Source organism: Tamandua tetradactyla, chromosome 11 (assembly GCF_023851605.1).
Source record: "Tamandua tetradactyla isolate mTamTet1 chromosome 11, mTamTet1.pri, whole genome shotgun sequence".
NCBI lineage: Eukaryota > Metazoa > Chordata > Mammalia > Pilosa > Myrmecophagidae > Tamandua > Tamandua tetradactyla.
Genome location: NC_135337.1, coordinates 55,549,564 through 55,571,301, shown reverse-complemented (window position 1 = coordinate 55,571,301; position 21,738 = coordinate 55,549,564). Strand labels below are relative to the sequence as shown.

The window sequence follows — 21,738 nt, the reverse complement described above, 5'->3', positions numbered from 1 at the left end:
CCTAAATGGAAAGCCCTATAAACTCTGCAATTCAATTATCTTCTGTGATCAACCAAGAAAATCAATTCTAACATACTTTATTATAGTACTTTGTCAGTCACAGTCACCCATCACTTCTTTTCAAGGGAGTTTACTCTCAAAAGCAATATTTTAGGGATAGTTTGAGATAATGTAAACCTTTTTTAAAGGCAATGGCCATAAATGATAAAAAGCATATAATTACCAAGCATACAGAATCTAAAATGTTTCCTAATAACTGACTATTTAATAAACTTAAGGCTATAGCCCATCTCCCTCTACCAACCGTTTTCCAAAGAGAATATAAATACCATCAGGAAATAATATGCTTATTATGAAAATAGTAAAATTAAAAAACAAATGATATATAGGAATGAAAAAGCGGGTGATGCTCTGAGGAACTTTTGCCAGGATTTATCATAAATGAAAGGTGTTGAAATTACATAACATTGTAAATTCAGAAAACAAAGGCAGTTGTTAGAGAATTAAAGAACCAACAGAAACTGTTTTCATTTCTTAAATCTCAATTTTGTTCTAATTGTAGATAACAAAAACCATAGACACCACGGGAATTAAGGGAGATTATTCCACAGGCAAGTATTCCATTAACGTCCTATAACATTTTAAGCAGAAATTCAGCGTGCTCTAACTGCAAGTATACAGTAACTGTAACGTTGAGTTAAATAGCAGGGCTATTGAAAATATATGCCAATTACTCAGTTGAAAATGAATTCAATGCTTAAATTAGTTTTTAATTAATAAGTTTACTGTTGCTTAAACGTCAACTCTATCACTCAAACTGAGAAAAAAAAACCCAGCTGATGAGTTAAGATAAGGCAAAAAGTAAAAACAAAGTCCTTAAGTAACAAATGATACTCTACTTTGTAATATATGCTATGATGAAGCTACTATGAAAAGTAATAGCACTATCTTTTTTTATTTTTTTTCATAGTACTATCTTTTATCAGTTATCAAAATGAGACATTACTTCTGGCAATTATTCAAATAAAACAAGCAAAAAACTCAAAACTCGACTTCAACAAAAACAGAGCAACTCAGAAGCCACTATAGTTGTCCTAGATATCACATGCCAACAAGCTTCTATTCCGTGGCTTTCAGAAGTCAAAGCATTGTATAGTCCATCTTAAAAGCAAAGTATAGGCACTTTGTATCAAACTAAGTTTCCTGCAAACGCACAAAAAGGAACAGACAACCTGACGGCAGGTAGAAATGACAATCAGCAGCGTGCTATCAAGCTGGAATCTGGGCCTAAGAGCTGAAAGGGGACAGCACATTAAAAGTTCAGAACTAAAGATCCCAGAGTGGGAAGGGGGGAGAAGAAAAGAAAGAAAAAGAGCCCCATCAACAAAGTAAGACCAGGTTGGATGAGAGGCAACCTAAAATTTCTTAAGTCCAGAATCAGCACACTGTGAAGGCCTGTCTCAAAGATAAACAAAACAGCTTCTCCCAGGAAACTTTGAAGTGGACAAGAGGAAAACATTCCTCTGCACCCACAGGAGCCAAGCCCTGACCACTGGCATGCTACTACTGAATCTGTCACGATTTACGGGCATGTGGTCCGGATTATGGCCAAAGAGGGAGGAAAGAAGGGTGTGTTGGAGGGGAGCCTACGACTCCAGAGGCCTGAGGCTCGAGAAAGAAGAGGTAGAGAGGGGCGAGCACTCCTCACCGTGATTATCTTTCTGTCCGATATTGTGCGTGCGGATGAGAGAGGACAGTCTTCTCACATCCCCCTTGAAGACGCACTCGTGCACCGGGTAGTACGCGGGGCAACTGCCTCCGTCGGCGACGACAGCAATGGGGTTGGTACCCGCCGGAGCCGCAGGGGTCTGGGAGGTGGTATTCACCGAGGAATTGTGCAGCGGCAGGGCCGGGGCGCCGGGAGCATTGGAGGAGGCCGGAGCTGCCTTCAGCTGCAGCCGGTGGTGATGGTTACTGAAGATCTTATGACAGGCTTTGCCTCCCTTGCCGCTGCCGCCTATGCCAGTCCTGCCTCCAGTAAAGGTGCCACCGAGGGCAGCCGCCGCTTCTTCATCCCCGGGCTCCAGCAGGTCCCCCTCTTCCTTGCTGGGCTTGTGGTCCCTCCGCAATGAGCGGATCTTCTCCCCGGTCATCGCCGCCACCAGGGGGAAGGGGGGAACCCGGGAGGCTCACCGCCGGCGACGGAGCTGGCGCTGCGGCGGCACAGGGCGATTAGAGCGGCGGCCAGGAGCCTCCAGCGCAGCATGAACTCCCAGAGCGTCCCCAAGCCCGGGACAAACGCATCTCCCGGAGAAAGAAGAACAGGCTCTCGGCCCAGGCAGGAAGGGACGCACGCTCGCTGGAGGGTGCTAGAGCTTCAAGTGTCCACGACACGCGCGGCGACCACTACCTCACACAGGAAAACAGGCCACGGCCATCTTCTACTGGCTGCTCTCGCGAGAGCTTCACCCTCCTCCCCGCCCCCACCGCCGAAGTGAAGAGGGAGGAAACACCGCGATAAGTGCGCTGGCGCTCGCCCTCTCCCTCGCCCCATCTATTCCCAGATAGAAACCGAGTTCTGGCTCCTCCCAGACCGCGAGTTTCCGCCCCCAGCCGGAGTCTCTGACCCAGAAAACCGTGTGAGGGAGGAGACTGAACGCTCCCGGCTGCCTGAAACTTAATTCTGTGTTCCGTGCTCGGTATAAACAATGACTTAAACCCTCCGACCTCTAGGCCTCCTGCCAGTGCAGAATGACGCCACTGTACGCGGGATGTGATGTCACTGAGATGCACAGGAGACTCATTCAGGAAGCATTTACTAAGCATCCACCTCGTGCCAGTAAATTCACAAAATGCCACCCCCGACTCCAAAGAGAGCAGTAGAGAAGGAAAAACAGTCAAACAATTAGGTACAGTATCTGTGCGAGAATGAAGGGAATATAGGAACTGGTTTGCACACACACACACACACACACACACACACACACACAAAGGAGGAGTACATTTTAAGGTTAGAGTGTCAGAAAAAAATCATAAAAGAAGGGAGCGCGAGGGTAGTTCACTGGTAGAAATTTTCGCCTGCCATGCGAGAGACTCGGTTCGATTCCCGGCCCATGCACTTCCCAAACAAACAAAAGGAAAACCAAATAAACAAAAATTCAACAAATGGTGCTGTAATAAAGAGATACTTACATGGGAAAAGAATTAAATGTGACCCCCACCCTACAGCACACACACACAAAAAAAAAGTCTTAAAAGAGTTTAGGGACTGACTTGGAAAAATGATGAACTGAACAGCCTGGGGATGAGAAGGACTGGAGGATACTCAAACTTTTGTTGAGTGACTGAATTTCGCACAGAAGTCAGAGTTAAGGTCTGGATAAGGACGGATGCTAAGGAATAGTAAATAATAATAATGTGACTGGAACATATCACTGGACCACTTCATGGTCAACTTCAGTTCTGTGTCAAATTCTAAAGAAATATATATCTGACATCCATAAAACCTGAACGAAGTAATTAAAAATTGAGAAGGGAAAGAGGTGTTCAGCAAAAGGTCGTAAATATCTTCAGTCGTTCATCTTGCCAAAGTCTCATTTACTCTGACAGCTGCTTATCTCAAGTATCTTCTCTCTTCAACAAACTTTATACCACCACCACCACCAGCAGCCGGAAAAACAATTCCTCTGTGGAAACTGGCCTCTCTTCATGCTCCCTTCTTAATCTATTCAAATCAATCTATATTTGTTCTATATTTTCCTTCCATTTGTGTCCAAACATCTCCCAATCAGCACTTCAAGGGTTCTCCTCAATCTTCCTCAGAAAGCAGGAGAGACTAAACACACATGCAATATCATTTGTTCTTTCACAATAGTTAATATTTTTGTTAATTCTAAACCAGGCAGAAGGCTTGACACTTAATATGCTGCTATCTCCTTGTGAAGGATATTCTTTTTATATTCACTTGATGGTTCAACGTCTCTAAGCTAGGATATGGCATGGTCAGGTCTGTCTAACCACAGACTGGAAAGATAAGAAGGGGCCAGACCATGCAGAACTTTGCATGTCATCTTAAAAGTTTAAATGTTATCCAATAAGAAATGAATAGTCTTCTAGGGATTTTAAGCAGAGGAATAACAAGATGAGACTTGCCTTTTAGAAAAGACACTGTGGATCTATATCAAGAATTGGTTACAAAGTTACACTGGAGGCAGGGAAACTGAAAGATTACTGCATAATCCAAATAATAATAATAATTTGTTAATATATGCATTCAAGTCTGGTAGACTATTTTTCACAAAGATTTGGAGGTGGGGTTGCTAAATCACACATTCTCTGTATTGCTTGAATTCATATTTACTAAAAACAAAGTATTCCTTTTTACTAATTGTTCTAGTTTGCTAGCTGCCGGAATGCAACACACCAGAGACGATTGGCTTTTAATAAAAGGGGATTTATTTTGTTAGTTCTTCAGAGGAAAGGCAGCTAACTTTCCACTGAGGTTCTTTCTTACATGGAAGGCACAGGATGGTCTCTGCTGGTCTTCTCTCCAGGCCCCTGGGTTCCAACAACTTTCCCCGGGGTGACTTCTTTCTGCATCTCCAAAGGTCTGGGCTGAGCTGCAAGTGCTGAGATGAGGAATGCCGAGCTGCTTAGCAGTGCTACATTGTGCTCTCTCATTTAAGCACCAGCCAGTTAAGTCAAACGTCACTCATTGCAGCAGACACGCCTCCTAGAGGACTGCAGATGTAATTGGCAACAGATGAGGTTCACGTACCTTTGGCTTATGTCCGCAGCAACAACAAGACTAGGTATGCTCACCTGGCCAAGTTGACAACTGAATCTAACTAACACACTAATCAAAAAAATCATAATTTAAATTTTTAAAGAAGTGTGCGCTAGTTATGATGACACAAGAGCATGAATCAAGTGAATAGGAATGGGGCTACAAAAAGTTTAGGAGGTAAAAGCAATGTCCATCTCTTCAGAAAATGGTCCTGGGAAAATTGGATGTCCACATGCAAAAGAATGAAACTGGACCCCTACCTCACATGCAAAAAAACCTAACCCAAAATGCATCAAGAACCTAAATATAACAGCTAAAACCATAAAACTCTGAGAAGAAAACACAGGAGAAAACCTTCACGACCTTGGATTTACATTGTCGGTGGGATTGTAAAATGGTACAGCTGCTGTGGAAAACAGTTTGGTGGAACCTCTATAAGTCAAACAGAATTAGTTTTAGAATTAATGAGTTTTTAGATATGATACTAAAAGCATGAGCAAGAAAAGAAAAAACAGTTAAATTTGACTTTGTCAACATTCAAAGTTTTGTATATCAAAGGGCATTTTCAAGAAAGTGAAAAGGCAATCTACAGAACAGGAGAAAATTATTTGCAAATTCTTTATCCAATAAGGGTTTAATATCCAGAAAATCCAAAGGACTCCTAAAACTCAACAACAAAAAGGCAAAAAAAAAAAAAATTTTTTTTTAAATGACCAAAGAACTAAGACATTCCTCAAAGAAAGAATACGAATGCCTAAAATATTGGTTGGGGTTCTCCAGAGAAACAGAATTGACAGGATATATATGTATATACACACACAAATACACACCAAATATATGTAAACAGTAAGAGACTTATAGGAAATGGCTCACACCACTGTGAGGATTGGCAAGTTCAAATTCCACAGGCTGCACGCTGGAAACTCCATGAAGATAATGTTGACTTTTGCAAGAGAAGCTGGCTGGCTGCAGTAGAGATAAAAATTCCTTCTGACTGCTGGAACCTCAATTCTGCTTGAAGACCTCCAAGATAGGTGGGATAAGGAGACTGCCTTCAGCAGCCCCTTGTTGATTATAGATGAAACCAGTCATATGTGCAACCAACTGACTACGGCTGCTAATCTGTTTACAAAATACCCTCACAGTAACAATCAGATCAGTGCTTGTTTGACCAAACAACTGGTCATCATAACTTAGTCAAGCTGACACATGAACTTAACCATTACAGCCAATGAGCATATGAAAATATACCAAACATCATTAATCATCAGAGAAATGCAAATTAAAACCATGAGATACCACTGCAAATATACTAAGTGGGCTATTATTTTTTTTGAAAAAAAAGGAAACAAGTTTTGGCAAAGGAGTGGGGAAATTAGAACTCTCATACATTGGTGGGGTTGTAAAATGGTACAGCTGCTGTGGAAAACAGTTTGGCAATTCCTCAAAAAGTTAAGCATAGCATTACTGCATGACCTGGCAATTCAATTTCTAGGTACATAACTAAAAGAACTGAAAACAGAAACTCAGATACCTGTACTCCAATGTTCAAAGCAGCATCATTCACAATATTTTAACGGTGGAAACAACCCAAATGCCCAATGATAAATGAATGACGTGGTCCAGCCTTGCAATGGAAAATTATTCAGCCATGAAAAGGGATGATGTTGTGATACATGCTACAACATGGATGAAACTTGAAAGCATGTTGATTGAAATAAGTCAGATGCAAAGGGACAAATATTTATATTTCTATGAAATATCTAGAATAAGAAAATCCATAGAGATGGAAAGATTCTTAGAGGCTGCCAGGGACCCAGGAAGAACAGGATGAGGAGGTATTGCCCGAGAGATACAAAGTTTTTATTTGGAGTGATGAAAAAAGTCTTGGAAATGGTTGGTGGCAATGGTAACATAACATTGTGAATGTAATTAATACCACTTAAGTGTACCCTTAAAAATGGTTAAGATAGGAAATTTTGTGTGTCTATATATATGCATAATATATAACAAAATATGTATATGTTATCACAATAAATAAAAATGACCTCAATTTTACCATATTGGGTTTGTGATTCCTGTTGCTTATACACAGATTGATAGTGCAGATTTTGGATATTTGGGAAGGAAACTTAGGAGACTGAGAGCTGGACTGAAGCTAGATTTGAGAGTAATTATTATATGATATATGATTGATGCCCCCAAAGGAGATGAACACCCCAAGGAAAAGTCTGGGGAGTGAAAAAGTTAAAAGATCTAGTCAAGAATAAAACCTTGGGAGGGAACTGCCTGAAAGTAGAGCTGTGTTCCAGTAGCCATGTTTCTTGAAGATGATTGTATAATGATAGAGCTTTTACAATATGACTATGTGATTGTGAAAACCTTGTGTCTGATGCTCCCTTTATGTACCTTATCAACAAACGGGTAAAACATATGGAATAAAAATAAATAATAGTGGGAATAAATGTTAAAATAAATTTAGATTGAAATGCTAGTGATCAATGAAAGGGAGGGGTAAGGGGTATGGTATGTGTGAATTTTTTTCTGTTTTCTTTTTCTGAATAGATGCAAATGTTCCAAGAAATGAAAAAATAAAAAAGACTAAAACCTTGAAAACATCTATATTTAAAGGAAATGGATGGGAACAGTGGCCATCAACCTATTACTATAACGCCAAATAGTTTACCATTTTATCTGCAAAGTATTTTATCACTAGGCCCAGAAATTAAAAGTACCTTATTAGTGGCTGCCACCTGTGAACAGAATAGAAATTCCTCAATGGCTCCCCAGTATAATTAAAAACTATAGACATCAAGAATAATTACCTAGCCCTTACTTTTAAGGCCTCACAGTGTATTAGGGAAAAATGAGATAAAAACATAAGATCACAATGTATTTTGAAAAAATAACAGTTGAAATTAAATTATTTCTGGATATAGTGTAGAAGAAGTTATTCTATCCTGAGGAAATGGAAGTCAGGTGACCAGGAAATCCTTCTGGAGGAAGTGACATGTGAACTGGGCTTTAAAGAATGTATAGGAGTTGGCCAGTTGGGCAAGGGGAAAAGACATAATAATAAAATAATAATAATAATACCTATCATTTATTGAAAGCTTACTATGTGTTAGATTCCAAGTAGTCTTCAGGAACTATTTGACTGAATCCTGACAACAATTCTGTGAGGTACTTACTGTCCCTATTTTACAGATGATGAAACTGAGACACAGGAGAAGATCACTCAATTAATAAGGAGAGGTATAAAGAATGGTATGTATAAATATAGCATAATATTTGGGAATCATTGGAGTACAACATGTGACAGGAAAAACAGTGACAAGTGAGAGTAGAAAGGAAGGCAGGGGCTAACTCACAGAGAGCAACTATAGGAAATCTGGACTATATATGCTAGGCAATGGTAGGTTTACAAAGGATTTCAGACAGACAGAATCACATTTAATCCCCCATAAGGTGCAATTGAGCCATAGTCCAAAGATAGGAAATTTAGCCGATCTTTTCAGCTTCACCTCCTACCGCACTGCCAAATTTATTCTTCATTCTAACCAAAACAATCTGTTCACAGTTCCTTATCCTCCTGTTTCCATGTCTTTGAACATACTGTCCCGTATGTCCAGCATTCACTTCATTTCATCCATCTAGATAACTCCTTTTGTCAAGGACAAGTTCAAATTTTATCTGTTTTTAGCACAAAGGGACTTCATTTAACAGAGAATTCACGGTTCAGGAAATTACACTGAACTAAACCTCTAAATGGAATTTAGCATTTTCTTCTATTCTGAATGTAGGTTGCAAATGACAATAGTATTAACAATATATGTGCCTTGGCAACTAAAAGAAACCATATATCTTTTCATATCACATTATAGTTGCTGCAGACACCTCCCAAATCATCACTACCTCAAAAATATGTTAATAATTATGCCCACCAATAGATTTTTGTTTTTTATTTCATAAAAAATCACACATATTACTAGTCGCAATTTTTTTACTTAAAATATTTGATAAATATTTCAATGTACTAAGTTTCCTTTGAACCCAAAATATTTTATTTTAGCCTCTTAAAAACACTGAAGCATCTGAAAAGGGGTCTCTAGCTCACCCCACTGCCAAAGACGTTCATGGCACACACACACAAATGTCAGCAAGGCCTTCTTAAGAGTCTTTAATGATGCCTTCTATCCCTCCTCATCTCTCCAAGCCAAGACTCAACCAAGCTGAATAAGGTGTGTCCCTCCTTGGCCCTCTTTCTGATTTCCCATTATAATTTTTGATTATATCCTTGGTATTCTTTTCTGACTTCTCAAATAGTCCCTTGAACTTTCCTAAGACAGGACCTATATTTATCACTGCTATATTCCCCAGTACCAGGCATAGTGTCTTATAGTCATATTAATAATAAACAGTTGTTCAATTGATCAATCAATTAAAACATAAAGCCCCAAAGTACCTTTACAACTTCAAATTTAAGACAACCGTAAAGGTCCAGGGTGAGAGGCTAAATAAACTTCCTAAATAATTCAATCTCAGACTGAAGCTGACCACTGTGCTCTTGGTTTCCTATGTGAGGCCCAAGAGTGCTTATATGATTTTGGAATTTTTTTAATTTACGAGTAACAGTAAATTCAACTGAAATTGGCTTAAGTGAATGTATTGACTTACACAACAGAAAGGTGCAGATATCCGTGGCGAATGGACCGGTGGCCCCCATCTCAGTTCCTCCATGGGTCTACCTGAGCTTCCGGTGCTGTCTTTCTCACTGGGTGGGTCTCCCTCAAGGACAAAGGTGGTCACCAGCAGGGAAAGCCCCACGTGCTGCGCTTATGCCTGGAGGAGGCCCCGAGTCCACACAAGTCCAAGTTCCTCCTGGAAAAATCAGCTCAGTCCAATCACCTTAAAGAAGGCTCAGGCCTAGGTTATCTGAACAAATCCCTGTGGAGAGGGAATTACCCTCATCAATTTTGTCCAATCAAGACTCTTCTTTGAGCCGTGGATGGGGCAAATCCCTCCAAACTGCAATGCCATTTCATAAAGGAATGAGGCCAGCAAGATGCCTGAGGAGACAAATACAAGTTGGGTCAGCAAAAATACTATGCCCAGAGATTAAGAGGGATTTTAGTTGAAAGAAAATTTAGCTATTATCCAAGGTCCCTGCATTAAATGTGATGAAATATTTAGTGATCATCGGTTATATCAATATGTGCAGAATAAATAACCTCATAGGCAAATAATTTCTTTTTTATTTAAATGTTACTGACTGAATTTAATCCAACAACAATTCCACTATAAAACTACAGAACAGCACTTCTTAACTTTCCTCCTGGTGTCGTTAAGAATCCACATAATGATCAGTATGCCTTGAATAGTAGAAAGAAATAAGTGGATGGTCTTTCCAATTTTAAGGAAGCTTTTGTTGAGTTACTTGTTTACTAGCACCTAACTTTCACTAGTAGATTAAACTGGTTCTAAGAATGAGTATTTCTGAATTTTAGCAGAAAGTTACATATCTGTAATTGACTTACAGACCTTTGTTTCTTCATTTAATAAATGCAATAGCATCACAGCATGAAATATAGAACAGAAATACTATGCAAAATACCAAAATCTCACTGGTTATATTTTATAGATATTTTAATTGCAGCCTATATATATTTCTCTTCCCTGAGGGTTTGTATTTCATGTGTTCATAATAATCCAGAATATGATTTCCTATACACCATATTGATAAGGCCCTGCCTAGGGACATTTGGTTGAGTAAATAATACAGCTGCCTAGGTGAGGGCCATTTTCTCTTCAACATCCTCTGACAACATTCACAACAGCCCACTGACAAATGAAAAGAAACTATGTAGATCAATATCTTCACACATTTTATATTCCTATCCCTATGTCCTAGTATTATTCTGTTCCCTCTAAATCTGCCCACTTCCTTTCTGAAAGGCAATCCTGGACACTTTCTTTTCCCTCCACTATTTCTTATCAGCTATTTAGTAAACCTTCTCTTAAGTAATCAGGGAAAATCTGAGAAGCAGATGTTGCCAAGGAAACCAGAGCCAATAGCTGTGAAAGTTGCAGAAAGGAAGCAATTCCTCTGAGACAGATAAAACACATAGATTGATTTGTGGGGAGAGGAAGAAAAGATGTCAGGAGCATTAAGAGATGACAAGTTAACATGAGATGAAAAGGAAAAGATAAAGTGCAACATTTGTAAATGAAATTATTTTCGTATCTCCAGCAAAGATTTGGAACAAACGAATTAGAAGAGGGGTAAGAAAGAGTTCTTCAACGACAGAAAAGGTTAAGATATAACACAACATTCCATCAGTCACCAAACTCAGAGCTCTCAATCTGAATTATTTCTCTAGATTTTCCGCAGGTCATTCTATCAGGTTGTTATCTTCATCCCTAGGATCTCCTAGATCCTTATTCTCTAGTTTATTGAAATTGCCTCCAAAATGTTCCTGTCTCTGGCTCCCATTTCCCATCCATGGTTGCATACTCAAAATCTCACATCCAGTCATCTGTTGAGTTGCCATTTACAGGACAGCCAGCTAAATTTGAATTTCTGATAAACAAATAATTCCTTAGTATAAGTATGCCTCAAATACTGCACGGGACAACAGTACAAATATTGCAACTATCCATGTAATATTCAGGATATACATATGCTAAAAAATTGCTTGTTTATCTGAAATTCAAGTTTAAGTGGTATCTTGCATTTTACCTGGCAGCCCTCAACCCTCAACCATTTATTTATATTATTCAGAGTTACAGATGTAAGGTATAAAGCCAAATGCATAGGAATAATCATATGAAATTCAGGATGATGGTTACTAAGGAACAAGAAGGAGAAAAATGGGTTATAAACAAAATTCAATAGTATGTGTGTTTGTATTATGTATGCATTTTAAATTTTTGCTTTTTTGGATTCTCCTTTCTTGTTTTAAAGTACATTTATTTATATTTTATTTCTTATGCGGGTGGTGTGTAAATGGATGTTTGTTACATTGCTATGCTTTTTGTACGTCTGAAATATTTTATATTTTTTAAATATTTAATAGCCCTCTCAATAAAGTACAAAGGACCTAATAGTATTACAAACACCAGCATGGTTTCCCTGACCCTGCTTATCTCTCTAACTTCATCACTTCCCATTTGCACACAGAAGTCTAACCATGCTGACCAATTTTCCACAGACACCTACAACCCTTTGCCTATACTATTCCCACTCTAACACCTCACCCTCCTACCCGGGCCCTGCACCCACATACACACAGACTCCCACCTTGCTCTCAGTATTAAGTCTCAATTTAATAATTAATCCCTTCAGGAAAATTTCTCTTGCACCTTATATTTAGGTTAGATATTTCTCCTACGTACCGCAGATCAAACAACTTTAGTCAAAGGGTTAGCCTGTACTGCACTAACAGGGCTGCTTAAGCACAATCTGCCCATTGGGGGAAGGGCAGTTACCAGGGAAGTGTGTATCTATAGCTATAGCCAATGGCTGGTATGTGTTTACTACATACCAAACCTTTGGTTAATCACTTTACATGTGTTATCCAATCATCCAAACAATCGTTTACACCAATTCTACAAATGAGGGAATTGAAGCATCTGAGACCTCAGAGTGTTAGGGCATAGTAGACAGTCTTAGTGGCTGCTGAAACTTCACATTATAAGAGCAATATACAACACCATAAAATGTTGAATTGTAAAAATCAATGTGAGTGCAAATATTACAAAGAAATATTGTTTTCTATTTCTATACCAAAAGAGGTCCAGCAGCACTTCTGCCCACAACCAAAATTCATGTACACTCCTAGCAGCAAGTGCACAGAGATTTTTTTTTATTCTAATGGTATTCTAGGGAAGGAAAAATAAAATCTGTAATGATTTCTTGATTCTAAATCTCAGGTTAAAAAAAGTTAAAATTGTTATCTGTTATTATTAGAAAGGTTAATTTCAAGAATGTTAGAGTTTAAAAGACAAAGAAACCATTTTAAAGGCGTTCCCACTGAACAAGTTGTAACAATTTGAGCATCAAAAATATATCATTATCATTTTATTATTACTGTTGTTAATTGGAATAAGTTGAGTATATGAAGTCCATGAATTCATTTATAAATTGAAAACAGAAAGGTCATTTTAATATTAAAGAGTGAATATAATACATGTTCAATTTTTATTGATTTCAGTATAAATAGAAGACATTGAAATAGAGGTGATTTTGTTCATTCTATTAAGTATGTGACAATTTATAAAAATAGATGTAATTTTTCTCTTTATAAGCAGGATATAATTATACATAGGGAACTGTAATGTTTCCAGGAAAAGTAGATACCATGTTAGAATTGAAAGACTGAGCAGTCCCATTGGTTACTTTTGTAACAAAACAGAAAGTGGATCCAATAACTGATTAGCACAGGGGGTCCTATATTCAATAACAAATTAAAAATTGAAAGGGGACTCACTTATGTGTTCCAAAATGAGAAAAATAACCAATTATCATAAATAAAAGAGTTAAATGAACAAAGCTGATTCTTTGTTTTCTGATGCATAAACACCTTTGGATGACCATTAGATGACCTACTCAATGAATTATAAATAAGATTCTGATATGCTTTATAAAGTTTCCAATGTTAGCATCAGACCAGATCCAGAATATCATGATAGCATCATCTGAAAGAGCAGGATGGTTACTGCTTATGAACAGGAGCTTTGGAGCCCTACTACTTGCTCAAGTATTTGACCTTTCTATTTCTCAGTTTCCCTATTTATAAAACAGAAGTTTTGGAAGTTTTCATCTCATGCAATTACTTTGAGAATTAAATGAATAAAATCCATGTGAAGTACTTAGTGTCTGGCACATAATAAGCACTCAGTAAGTGTTAACGGCTCTACTTTCTGGGAAATACCTCACTTTGCATAAAGCTAAAATCTATGTGAAAGATGTGAATTTGCAAGTTTCATTAAGGTTACCCATGAAGCTTCATTATAAAAAAAAAGGCTCCAGCTTCATAACTATGGCTTGGGTATGAGTTCCTTTAGACAATTACAGTATACAACCAGATTCCATATCCTGGCCAAGAATCAAGCTGTCAACAACCCAAATCCTGTTACTTCAGCTGATAGGAAGTTTCTTGAGGCAATGAGGGAAGGGAGCAGGAATAAGATAAGATTATTGCAACCCTACAGAGTCTGAAAATAGTATTTGGTAAGCTAATGTAATAACTTATTTAACTGCGTCCAGAATTGACTCAGTGGATATCAAACCGCCATCCCAATTCCAGTATTAGTGGCCAAATGAGAGGGTAGATATGATTTTTAAAGCTGCTGGCATATGCTTCAAAGGTTGTCTCATCAGAGGGTCTTTTCCAATCTTGGATAACTTTCTTGGGAATCAGCAACCCCCAATCTCTGTTTACAAAAGGAAATGCATTCCAGAACTTTAGATAGTGACTTGAGCTGAACTTTGACAGCAATTTTCCATCTGGGCAAAAACTGCTGGCTTGATCCTTATCCTAAATAAGGATACAGGATACAGGGATTTAAAGAAAATAAAAATAATGGACACTCAAACAAACAGAGGCAAACAGATTGGACCATTGCAATCCCTAGCACACACCCCAAGGACTCTAAAAAACAGTTATGCAACCTATTCTTAACTTGGGAATATTTTCTGTTATTTGTAGAAATAAAAGTATTACTCCCATTTGATTATTGACCAAATTTGCTTACTGGAGTTGGATTGTGAATGTTGTGCTAAATGCCCCTGAAAGGTTTAATAGAGAATAAAATTCCTTTTAATTACTCACTGCCTGCCAATGAACTCTATCGGCCAGCCTACTATGGCCTCTGGGAATGTCTCCAGAATTTGTCTCCTTGAACCACTTGCTCCACCTACTTGTTCTCTGTGATGGACTTTCACTTTAGGTCAAATCTGTGCTCTCCTCTTGTTTTTGGAGCCTGCCCTCATACAGAAACCAGAAGCTAAGTGCTTCTTTACTCTAAGCTCTCTATCTTTGGTCAGCCTTAAGTTATTCCAAACCTCCATTAACATGTATTGAGGTCCCCATGCCAGCAAGATATAGTCTGTTCTACTACGTATGCGTTTACATTACACCAATTGGCTAATCCCAACTAGCAATTTGTATATAGGGAATGATTTCGGAATAATTTGAAAATTAGATTAGTTCAGAACAATTTTTCTTAGGTGAGGGGAGCTGGATAGCCATAGTAGAATTATAATCTACAACAAGACACACCCTCAGCTTTGCTGCTGCACAGGCAGGACTCCTTTCATCTCTATTTTAAGAAATGTGAAAAAGAACACCTGGTTCCACAGCTCCTTCCCAGACAGGCGCACCCCCAGCCTTGTTCAGCTCTCAGTTCATGGCAGGTTTCATTTTTCTCCTATGCTAACTTAACAGCAGTCCCTCTTGCTCAAAGCTTTTCTTCCATCTGCTTTGCCTTCACATCTGAATACCTTCAATTTTACTTAATTGCTTTTTGCATTTTCAATATTCCTTGAAGAAGCCTCTAGAAATACTAGCTGCCTGCCTGAGCTCTACAAAGTTTCTCCTGAGGTGCCAATTATTGTTTTCCACAGTTTTTTAACCATATACTTGTATACCTTTGAGTGGTCTGCCCCAATCACATTTTGTTGTTTTTATTGCACAATTTTGCAGATTGTGAGGATTCTCAGTGATATATCTACATATCTATGGACCTATCTATATCAATTTATATCATAAATAAGGTTATAGTATCAATCAAAACATTCCTAATTAATCATCATCCAAACCTATCAATATCATCTCAAGCTTAGCATTTTCATCATCATAGGTGGTGAAAATTTATGTGGTCAAGGCTAATTGAGAGAAAAAGAGATACAAAAGTTACCAAGAAAAATGGTTTCTACCAATAATATGCTTAAAATACAGTAAGAGAGAGAAAATATTCATTAAAAAGACCAATAGCAGTGCTAAAGAGAACCAGACTTGACAGCTAAGCAAACTGCATGCTTCCTTAATGATATCCTAGGGGGAACACCAAACCCTGAGACAAGTTGGATTTGATTCGAGACTCTACTATTTGCCTTGTGACCCTAGGTAAAAACCTGAACTTTGTGAGCTCTTCCTTCCTTTCTTAGCCTTAAAAAGGGGATACCTAACTTATAATATTATAGAAAAATTGAATGAAAAACATATGTAAAATGCCTGGCATGTGATGGACACTGAATAATGGTAAATTATTTCTTTCCCTCAAACAGTACCTAAATATTATTCAGGTGTATATGCATTTGTTTCTTAGGGCAATAGATAAATTTAGCTTGGTCATTATCTCATAGTAATCAAGAGAATATTTTCAAAAACAGTGCTGCCTTAGATCAACAATGAAATCATTGTATGGTCAAGTCAGATTATTGACCACTGGGAAATCAGAATTGTATCCTCTTGGCATTGCTCCATTTTTCTTTTTTTGAGTAATAACTTTATTAAGATATAATACACATGCCATAAAATTTGCCAATTAAAAGTGTGATTTACTGGCATATGTGGCTCCAAGCCACCCACACCATCTAACTGCAGCCCATCTCTACTGTGACTTTTTCTTTAGATTAGATATTGATGAACATCTGGAATTTTATATAAAATTTAAAGTTTAGGTAACTTTAGTTTTTTTTAATTTGAAAGAGAAAATTCTCAACCTACAGATTTTAGAATGATAAGGTTTTTTTAAAAAAAGCATCAAAATATTTTAAAATATGGATATGCATACAATCTTATATAAATGTGATTGTATCATACTTTTAGATGTCAGCTCTTTCAAAAGTTTCCTTTCTTAAAATATATCAGCTGTCTCCTGCTGCCCACATCCACAATCTTGAAAAATAACAATAATGATAATAAATTGCTACCCTCCATTGAAAACTGTGCTGACTTGAAGCTGTTAGGTACTCCAGAAAAGGCTACGTCCTTTTAATCCATTCCTGTGAATGCAGATCTATTGTGGGTGGGACCTTTTGATTAAGTTGTATCAATTGAGATGTGACCCACCCAATTCAAGGTGGGTCTTAATCCTTTACTGGAGTCTTTCATAAGAATATAAGATGCTGAAAGAGTGAAAGGCCCAGAGAAGCAAGCAAGGAACCACAGATATGGAAAGAGCCAGAACCTGAAAGCAGCGAAATCTGGGAGGGAAGGATCAGCAGATGTCAACCACATGCCTTCTCTTGCGATGGAGGAACCCCAGATGCCATTGGTCTTTCTTCAGAGAAGGTGTTATCCTGTTGATGCCTTAATTGGTACATTTTCATGGCCTTACAACTATAAATTTGTAAACCAATAAATTCCAGTGTAAAAGCCAACCAAGTTCTGGTATATTGCATTCTGGCAGCTTTAGCAAACCAAAACAAGGATTCACTATGTGTTGGGAACTATTGACTTTTTACCCAATGAAGTCTATACTAGTACCACCTTCATTTTACAGATAAAGGAACTGAGGTAAAATGAGGTTATGTAACTTGCTTAAAGTAAGGTAAGATAGCCAGTAAATATTACATCTGGTGTTCAAACACATAAAGTTTGACTCTAAATTTAAGCTCCTAACAATTATTTCTAAATGACTTTATGTCATTTTCTTTGGTTCTTTATTTTTCTCTAGGGTGTTAAAATTCTATCTACCATCTACACGCGCATATATAAAGGTTCCATTTGTTAATATTTATAGGTATGGGGATTATATTATACATAGACATATCCATCTTGTTCTTCTCATCCAACAATATATCAAAGAAATTTTATGTCAATTGTTACAGTTCTGATTCATTCTTTTTATTGTAAACATAGCATTCCATTATCCCGATATACTATATCTAATTGACTATTTCACATTTGATGAGCATTCAATTATTATTGTTGTTGTTTTGCTACTACTGGCAATGCTTTATAGATATTCTTATACATATTTCTTTATGCAGTGGTTGCTATATTTATATGGGCTAGAATACCAGGTAGGAGATTATAAGTTCAAAGGCACTGCATACTTTTAGTTTTAATTGAATCCAGATTTGGGTTTTCCCAAAAGGCTGTCATCATATTTCCATCAGTGATATGTGGAGTGCCCTTTTTCACACTCTTGAGAGACTGAAGAGTGTCATGGATAATAATGGTCACACTGAAGTTAGCTGATGGAGTGTGAATCCTTGCTTTGCCCCTTACTAACTTGGTAAGCACTCTCAATTTCTCCCAACTCTCTGTGCCTAGATTTCTTATTCACAAAAAGAGAATGTTATTACTAATACTCCCTTCAAAGGTTTGTCCTAAGGACTAAATGAAAAATTCATGAAAACCACACAGAGTAATACCTAGCACACTCCCAAAGAAGTGCATGATTTTTTCAATTTATGTAGATAGAAATCAGGGGAATATGTGTGGGAATGGATATTAAGGATGTGGGATAGCGATGTGAAGAAGGTAAAGTTGGATCAGGCTGAATTTATCATACGGGCCCTGTGATGGTTAGGTTCTCATGTCGACTTGGCCAAGTGATTATGCCCAGTTGTCTGGTCAGGCAAGCACTGGTCTGACCCTTGCTGCAAGGATATTGCACAGCTGGTTAATAAACCAGAAGGCAGGTGTATTAAATCATGTCAGTTCATTGCATCTGGGGCTAATCACATCTAAGATCAACTAAGTTGTGTCTCCCACAAGATAATTCAATCAGTTGAAGGCTTTTAAGGAAAAAGAGAAACTCTTTTATTGCTTCTTCAGCCAGTGAACCTCTCCTGTGAAGTTCGTCCAAACCCTTCATCAGAGCCACCAGCTTCTCAGCCTGCCTTACGGATTTGGGAATTCTCCATTCCCATGGTTGCCTGAGACACCTTTATAAATCTCATATTTACAAGTCTCTCCTGTGTGTTCTGTTTCTCTAGAGAACCCTTACTAATACAGGCCCACTAAGCAGAGATTCTGCCTTCAACGTTGTAGTTTGAGAGGTTAGAAAGGGCTCTAATAGCTTGTTGGGGAGTTAGCTAAAGCAAGGTCAAAAAGGTGCCCTATAACCTGAAGCTGAAGTGCCAAACTGCCTGGGTATCCTGTCAATGAGGGGACTCAAAGGCTCAGAGAGATTGGAATGTTATGTGATATCACATCCAAGAACATGGCATTTTTAAAGTAATATTTATTTGTTCTTCCTGTGCTTTTCTCATTATATGTAGTCTTACACATTTTATATCTTACAGTCTTTGTTCATATTGTGAATGGAACACTTCTCCCTTTCCTTTGTAGATGCTTATTTAAGTGAAAAAGTACTGATTTTTATATCATTTCTTCAATTCAGACACTTTGTTAAATTATCTTATTAACTCTACAAGTTTGTTTTTGTTCTTAACCAATATTGTGTGTTTTTAGGAATAACTATCACAATAAGTGCTCAATAAACATTTTTGAGTTGACCTGTTTATTAAAATCAGGGTAACCCCAAAATGAGACTTTTTGGCAGCACTTTGAATGGGCTTGTTAGCATCATTCTACTTCCTTAAGAATGCATTTTGGGGCAAACAAATGATGCGTGGTTCTAATATGTACCATTTATTGAAAATGCAGCTGTTCTACAAACTTTACTTGTATAAATTCATTAATACTACGAACAGATGTAGAAGCCAAGTATCACATGCTGTATATTCCAAGTGTAAAAAATTTATACATTTTAATATTTTCAAAAGGTTTGTTTTCCCTGAGTCTACACTTTCTACTCAGTGTTAACAAAGGAAATACCTGTACTTGGCCTTTAAGATTACAAGATATCTGTGGTAGATTGAATTATGCACTCCAACAAGCACATGTTCTTAACCTTAATCCTTGCCCCTGAGGATGTAAACTTATTGTAACTAGGACCTTTTGAAAAATCTTCTTTTTAGTTAAGGTGTGGCCAACAGAATAGTGTGGTGGAGTGGGAGGTGAGTGTTTTAATCCATATTACTACCTGCCTTATAAAGAGAACCAGGAAGTCACCAAATCCAGAAAGCAGAGGATATTGCCATGTGACAGCAGACAGAGATACAAGCCAAGGAGCCCCAAGTATGGTAGTGCTACGGACTCTGGGAGAAAGCAAGCCTTGCTAATATCTTGATTTTGGACTTCTTCTACTCTCTGCAACTGTGATCCAAAAATTATTGTTGTGTAAGTCAACCAATTGTGTGATATCTGGCAAACTAAGACAATATCCTTATTAACAAGCATAAGTGAAGGAATCTATAGGGATAAAGAAGAGAGAGCTGTTCTTTTTGATGCTGCAAAGGGAAGACAGAATTCTCAGAAGTGACACTAGTTTAAGTTTCCTGTTCCAATAAGGTATCAAGTTGAGAATATTCTAAAGAAAATCAGTCTTCCTCACCTGTGTGATATAGGGACATGATTGAAATTTTAATACCTATAGCCATCCTATTCACTTTTCTGTTACTTTAAAAATTTCCTTCTGGTATTAACAGAAAAATAAGTTCTTTCAAAGATTATTATTTATAATGTAAAATATCATTTATTCTCTAAAGCATTTTGCTTGTTGAATGAATTGTTTCACTTGTGAATTGGTTGTCTTTTGTAATAATATTCAAAAAAGCACCTCTGATTAATAAAGGAATAAATCCTGGGTGTTTTCTTTTTTTGACAAAAAAGCTCTGGAATTTATCTTTTTCTTTTGGGCATAAAGGTAAAGCAAATCTATGACTTCAATAGATCCCTTATGTCAAATTGATGTATAAGAGTTTTTGCACAGAATGCCTATAATGTAAAGATGGCTAGTGTTAGCATTCCATTTTATAATTGAAGATGCTCAGTAATTTTCCCAACATCAAAGAACTAGTAAGGGGGTAGAGTTAGAATTGAATCCAGGTATGTTGCTGTCAGAACTCAGTAGCTCAACAACCATTCTATCCAACCTGCCTAGAAGGAGACTCCTATTACCCTCTGTGCTGGTTTGAAACTGTTAGGTGCCCCAGAAAAGCCATGTTCCTTTTCCTAGTCTTATCTTGTGGGAATAGATGCCATTAGCTTTCTTGAGTCAAGATATCTTTCTCTGGATTTCTTAGTTTGGACGTTTTTATGGTCTTAGGATTATAAATTTGTTTAATAAATTCCCTTTATAAAAGCCAACCCATTTCTGGTATATTGCATTCTGGCAGCATTAGCAAACTAAAATGGATTTTGGTACCAGGGAAGTGGGGTGCTGCTTTAGTTTGCAAATGCCAAACATGTTGGAATGTTTTTTAAAATGGATAAGGGGAGCATCCTGGAAGAATTGTGAGGCATTTCATACAGAAAGCCTAGATTTATCTGAAGAGACTTTTGGCAGAGATATGGGCTCTAAAGACACTTTTTATAATACCTTAGACAGAAATGGTGCATGTATAATGCAAACTGGAAGGAAGGTGATCCTTGTTTTAAGGTGGCAGAAAATTTGGCAAATTAACTACTGGTGATGGATAGAAAGCAGAATTTAAAAGCCACAAGCTGGGATACTTAACTGAAGATATTTCCAAATTAAATGTGGAACATGTGGCCTGGCTTCTCTTTGCAGCTTACAGTGGAATGTGACAGGAGAGAGATGAGGTGAAAACTGAACTCTTGGGTACAAAGAAACCAGAAATTGATGAGCTAGAAAATCCCGGGCTTCCAGAAGGTAAGACCCCAGAGAATAGGGCCCTACATGAAAATTTAACCAAACGTGGATCCAGGCAGCTGTTTCAGAAAAACCCACAATTGGAAATGGAGTTATCCAGAAATGATTTATGGAAGGTCCTACTGTCTGATCAGTGTGATCCATGTATACTGCACAGAAAACAGAACCACAGCCAGCTGCACTAAAGAGGACAGAAAATTGGAGGAAAAATGACTTCAGAGGCAGAACCATGGAAGCTAAGATCTGAAGTCAAG

At 37.7% G+C, this 21,738-nt stretch overlaps 1 protein-coding gene across 2 annotated transcripts in view; it reads right to left on the bottom strand.

The window, feature by feature from the left end:
* ANKRD13C (ankyrin repeat domain 13C) overlaps positions 1-2,728 on the bottom strand; it is a 135,087-nt gene extending 132,359 nt beyond the window's left edge. For both annotated transcript variants that reach the window (XM_077120631.1, XM_077120632.1), the window contains exon 1: positions 1,709-2,728. In XM_077120631.1, coding sequence (XP_076976746.1) covers positions 1,709-2,153 — 445 coding nt within the window. In that variant the 5' untranslated portion in view covers positions 2,154-2,728. The remainder of the gene's footprint in view (positions 1-1,708) is intronic.
* Between the last annotated feature and the right edge of the window lie 19,010 nt (positions 2,729-21,738).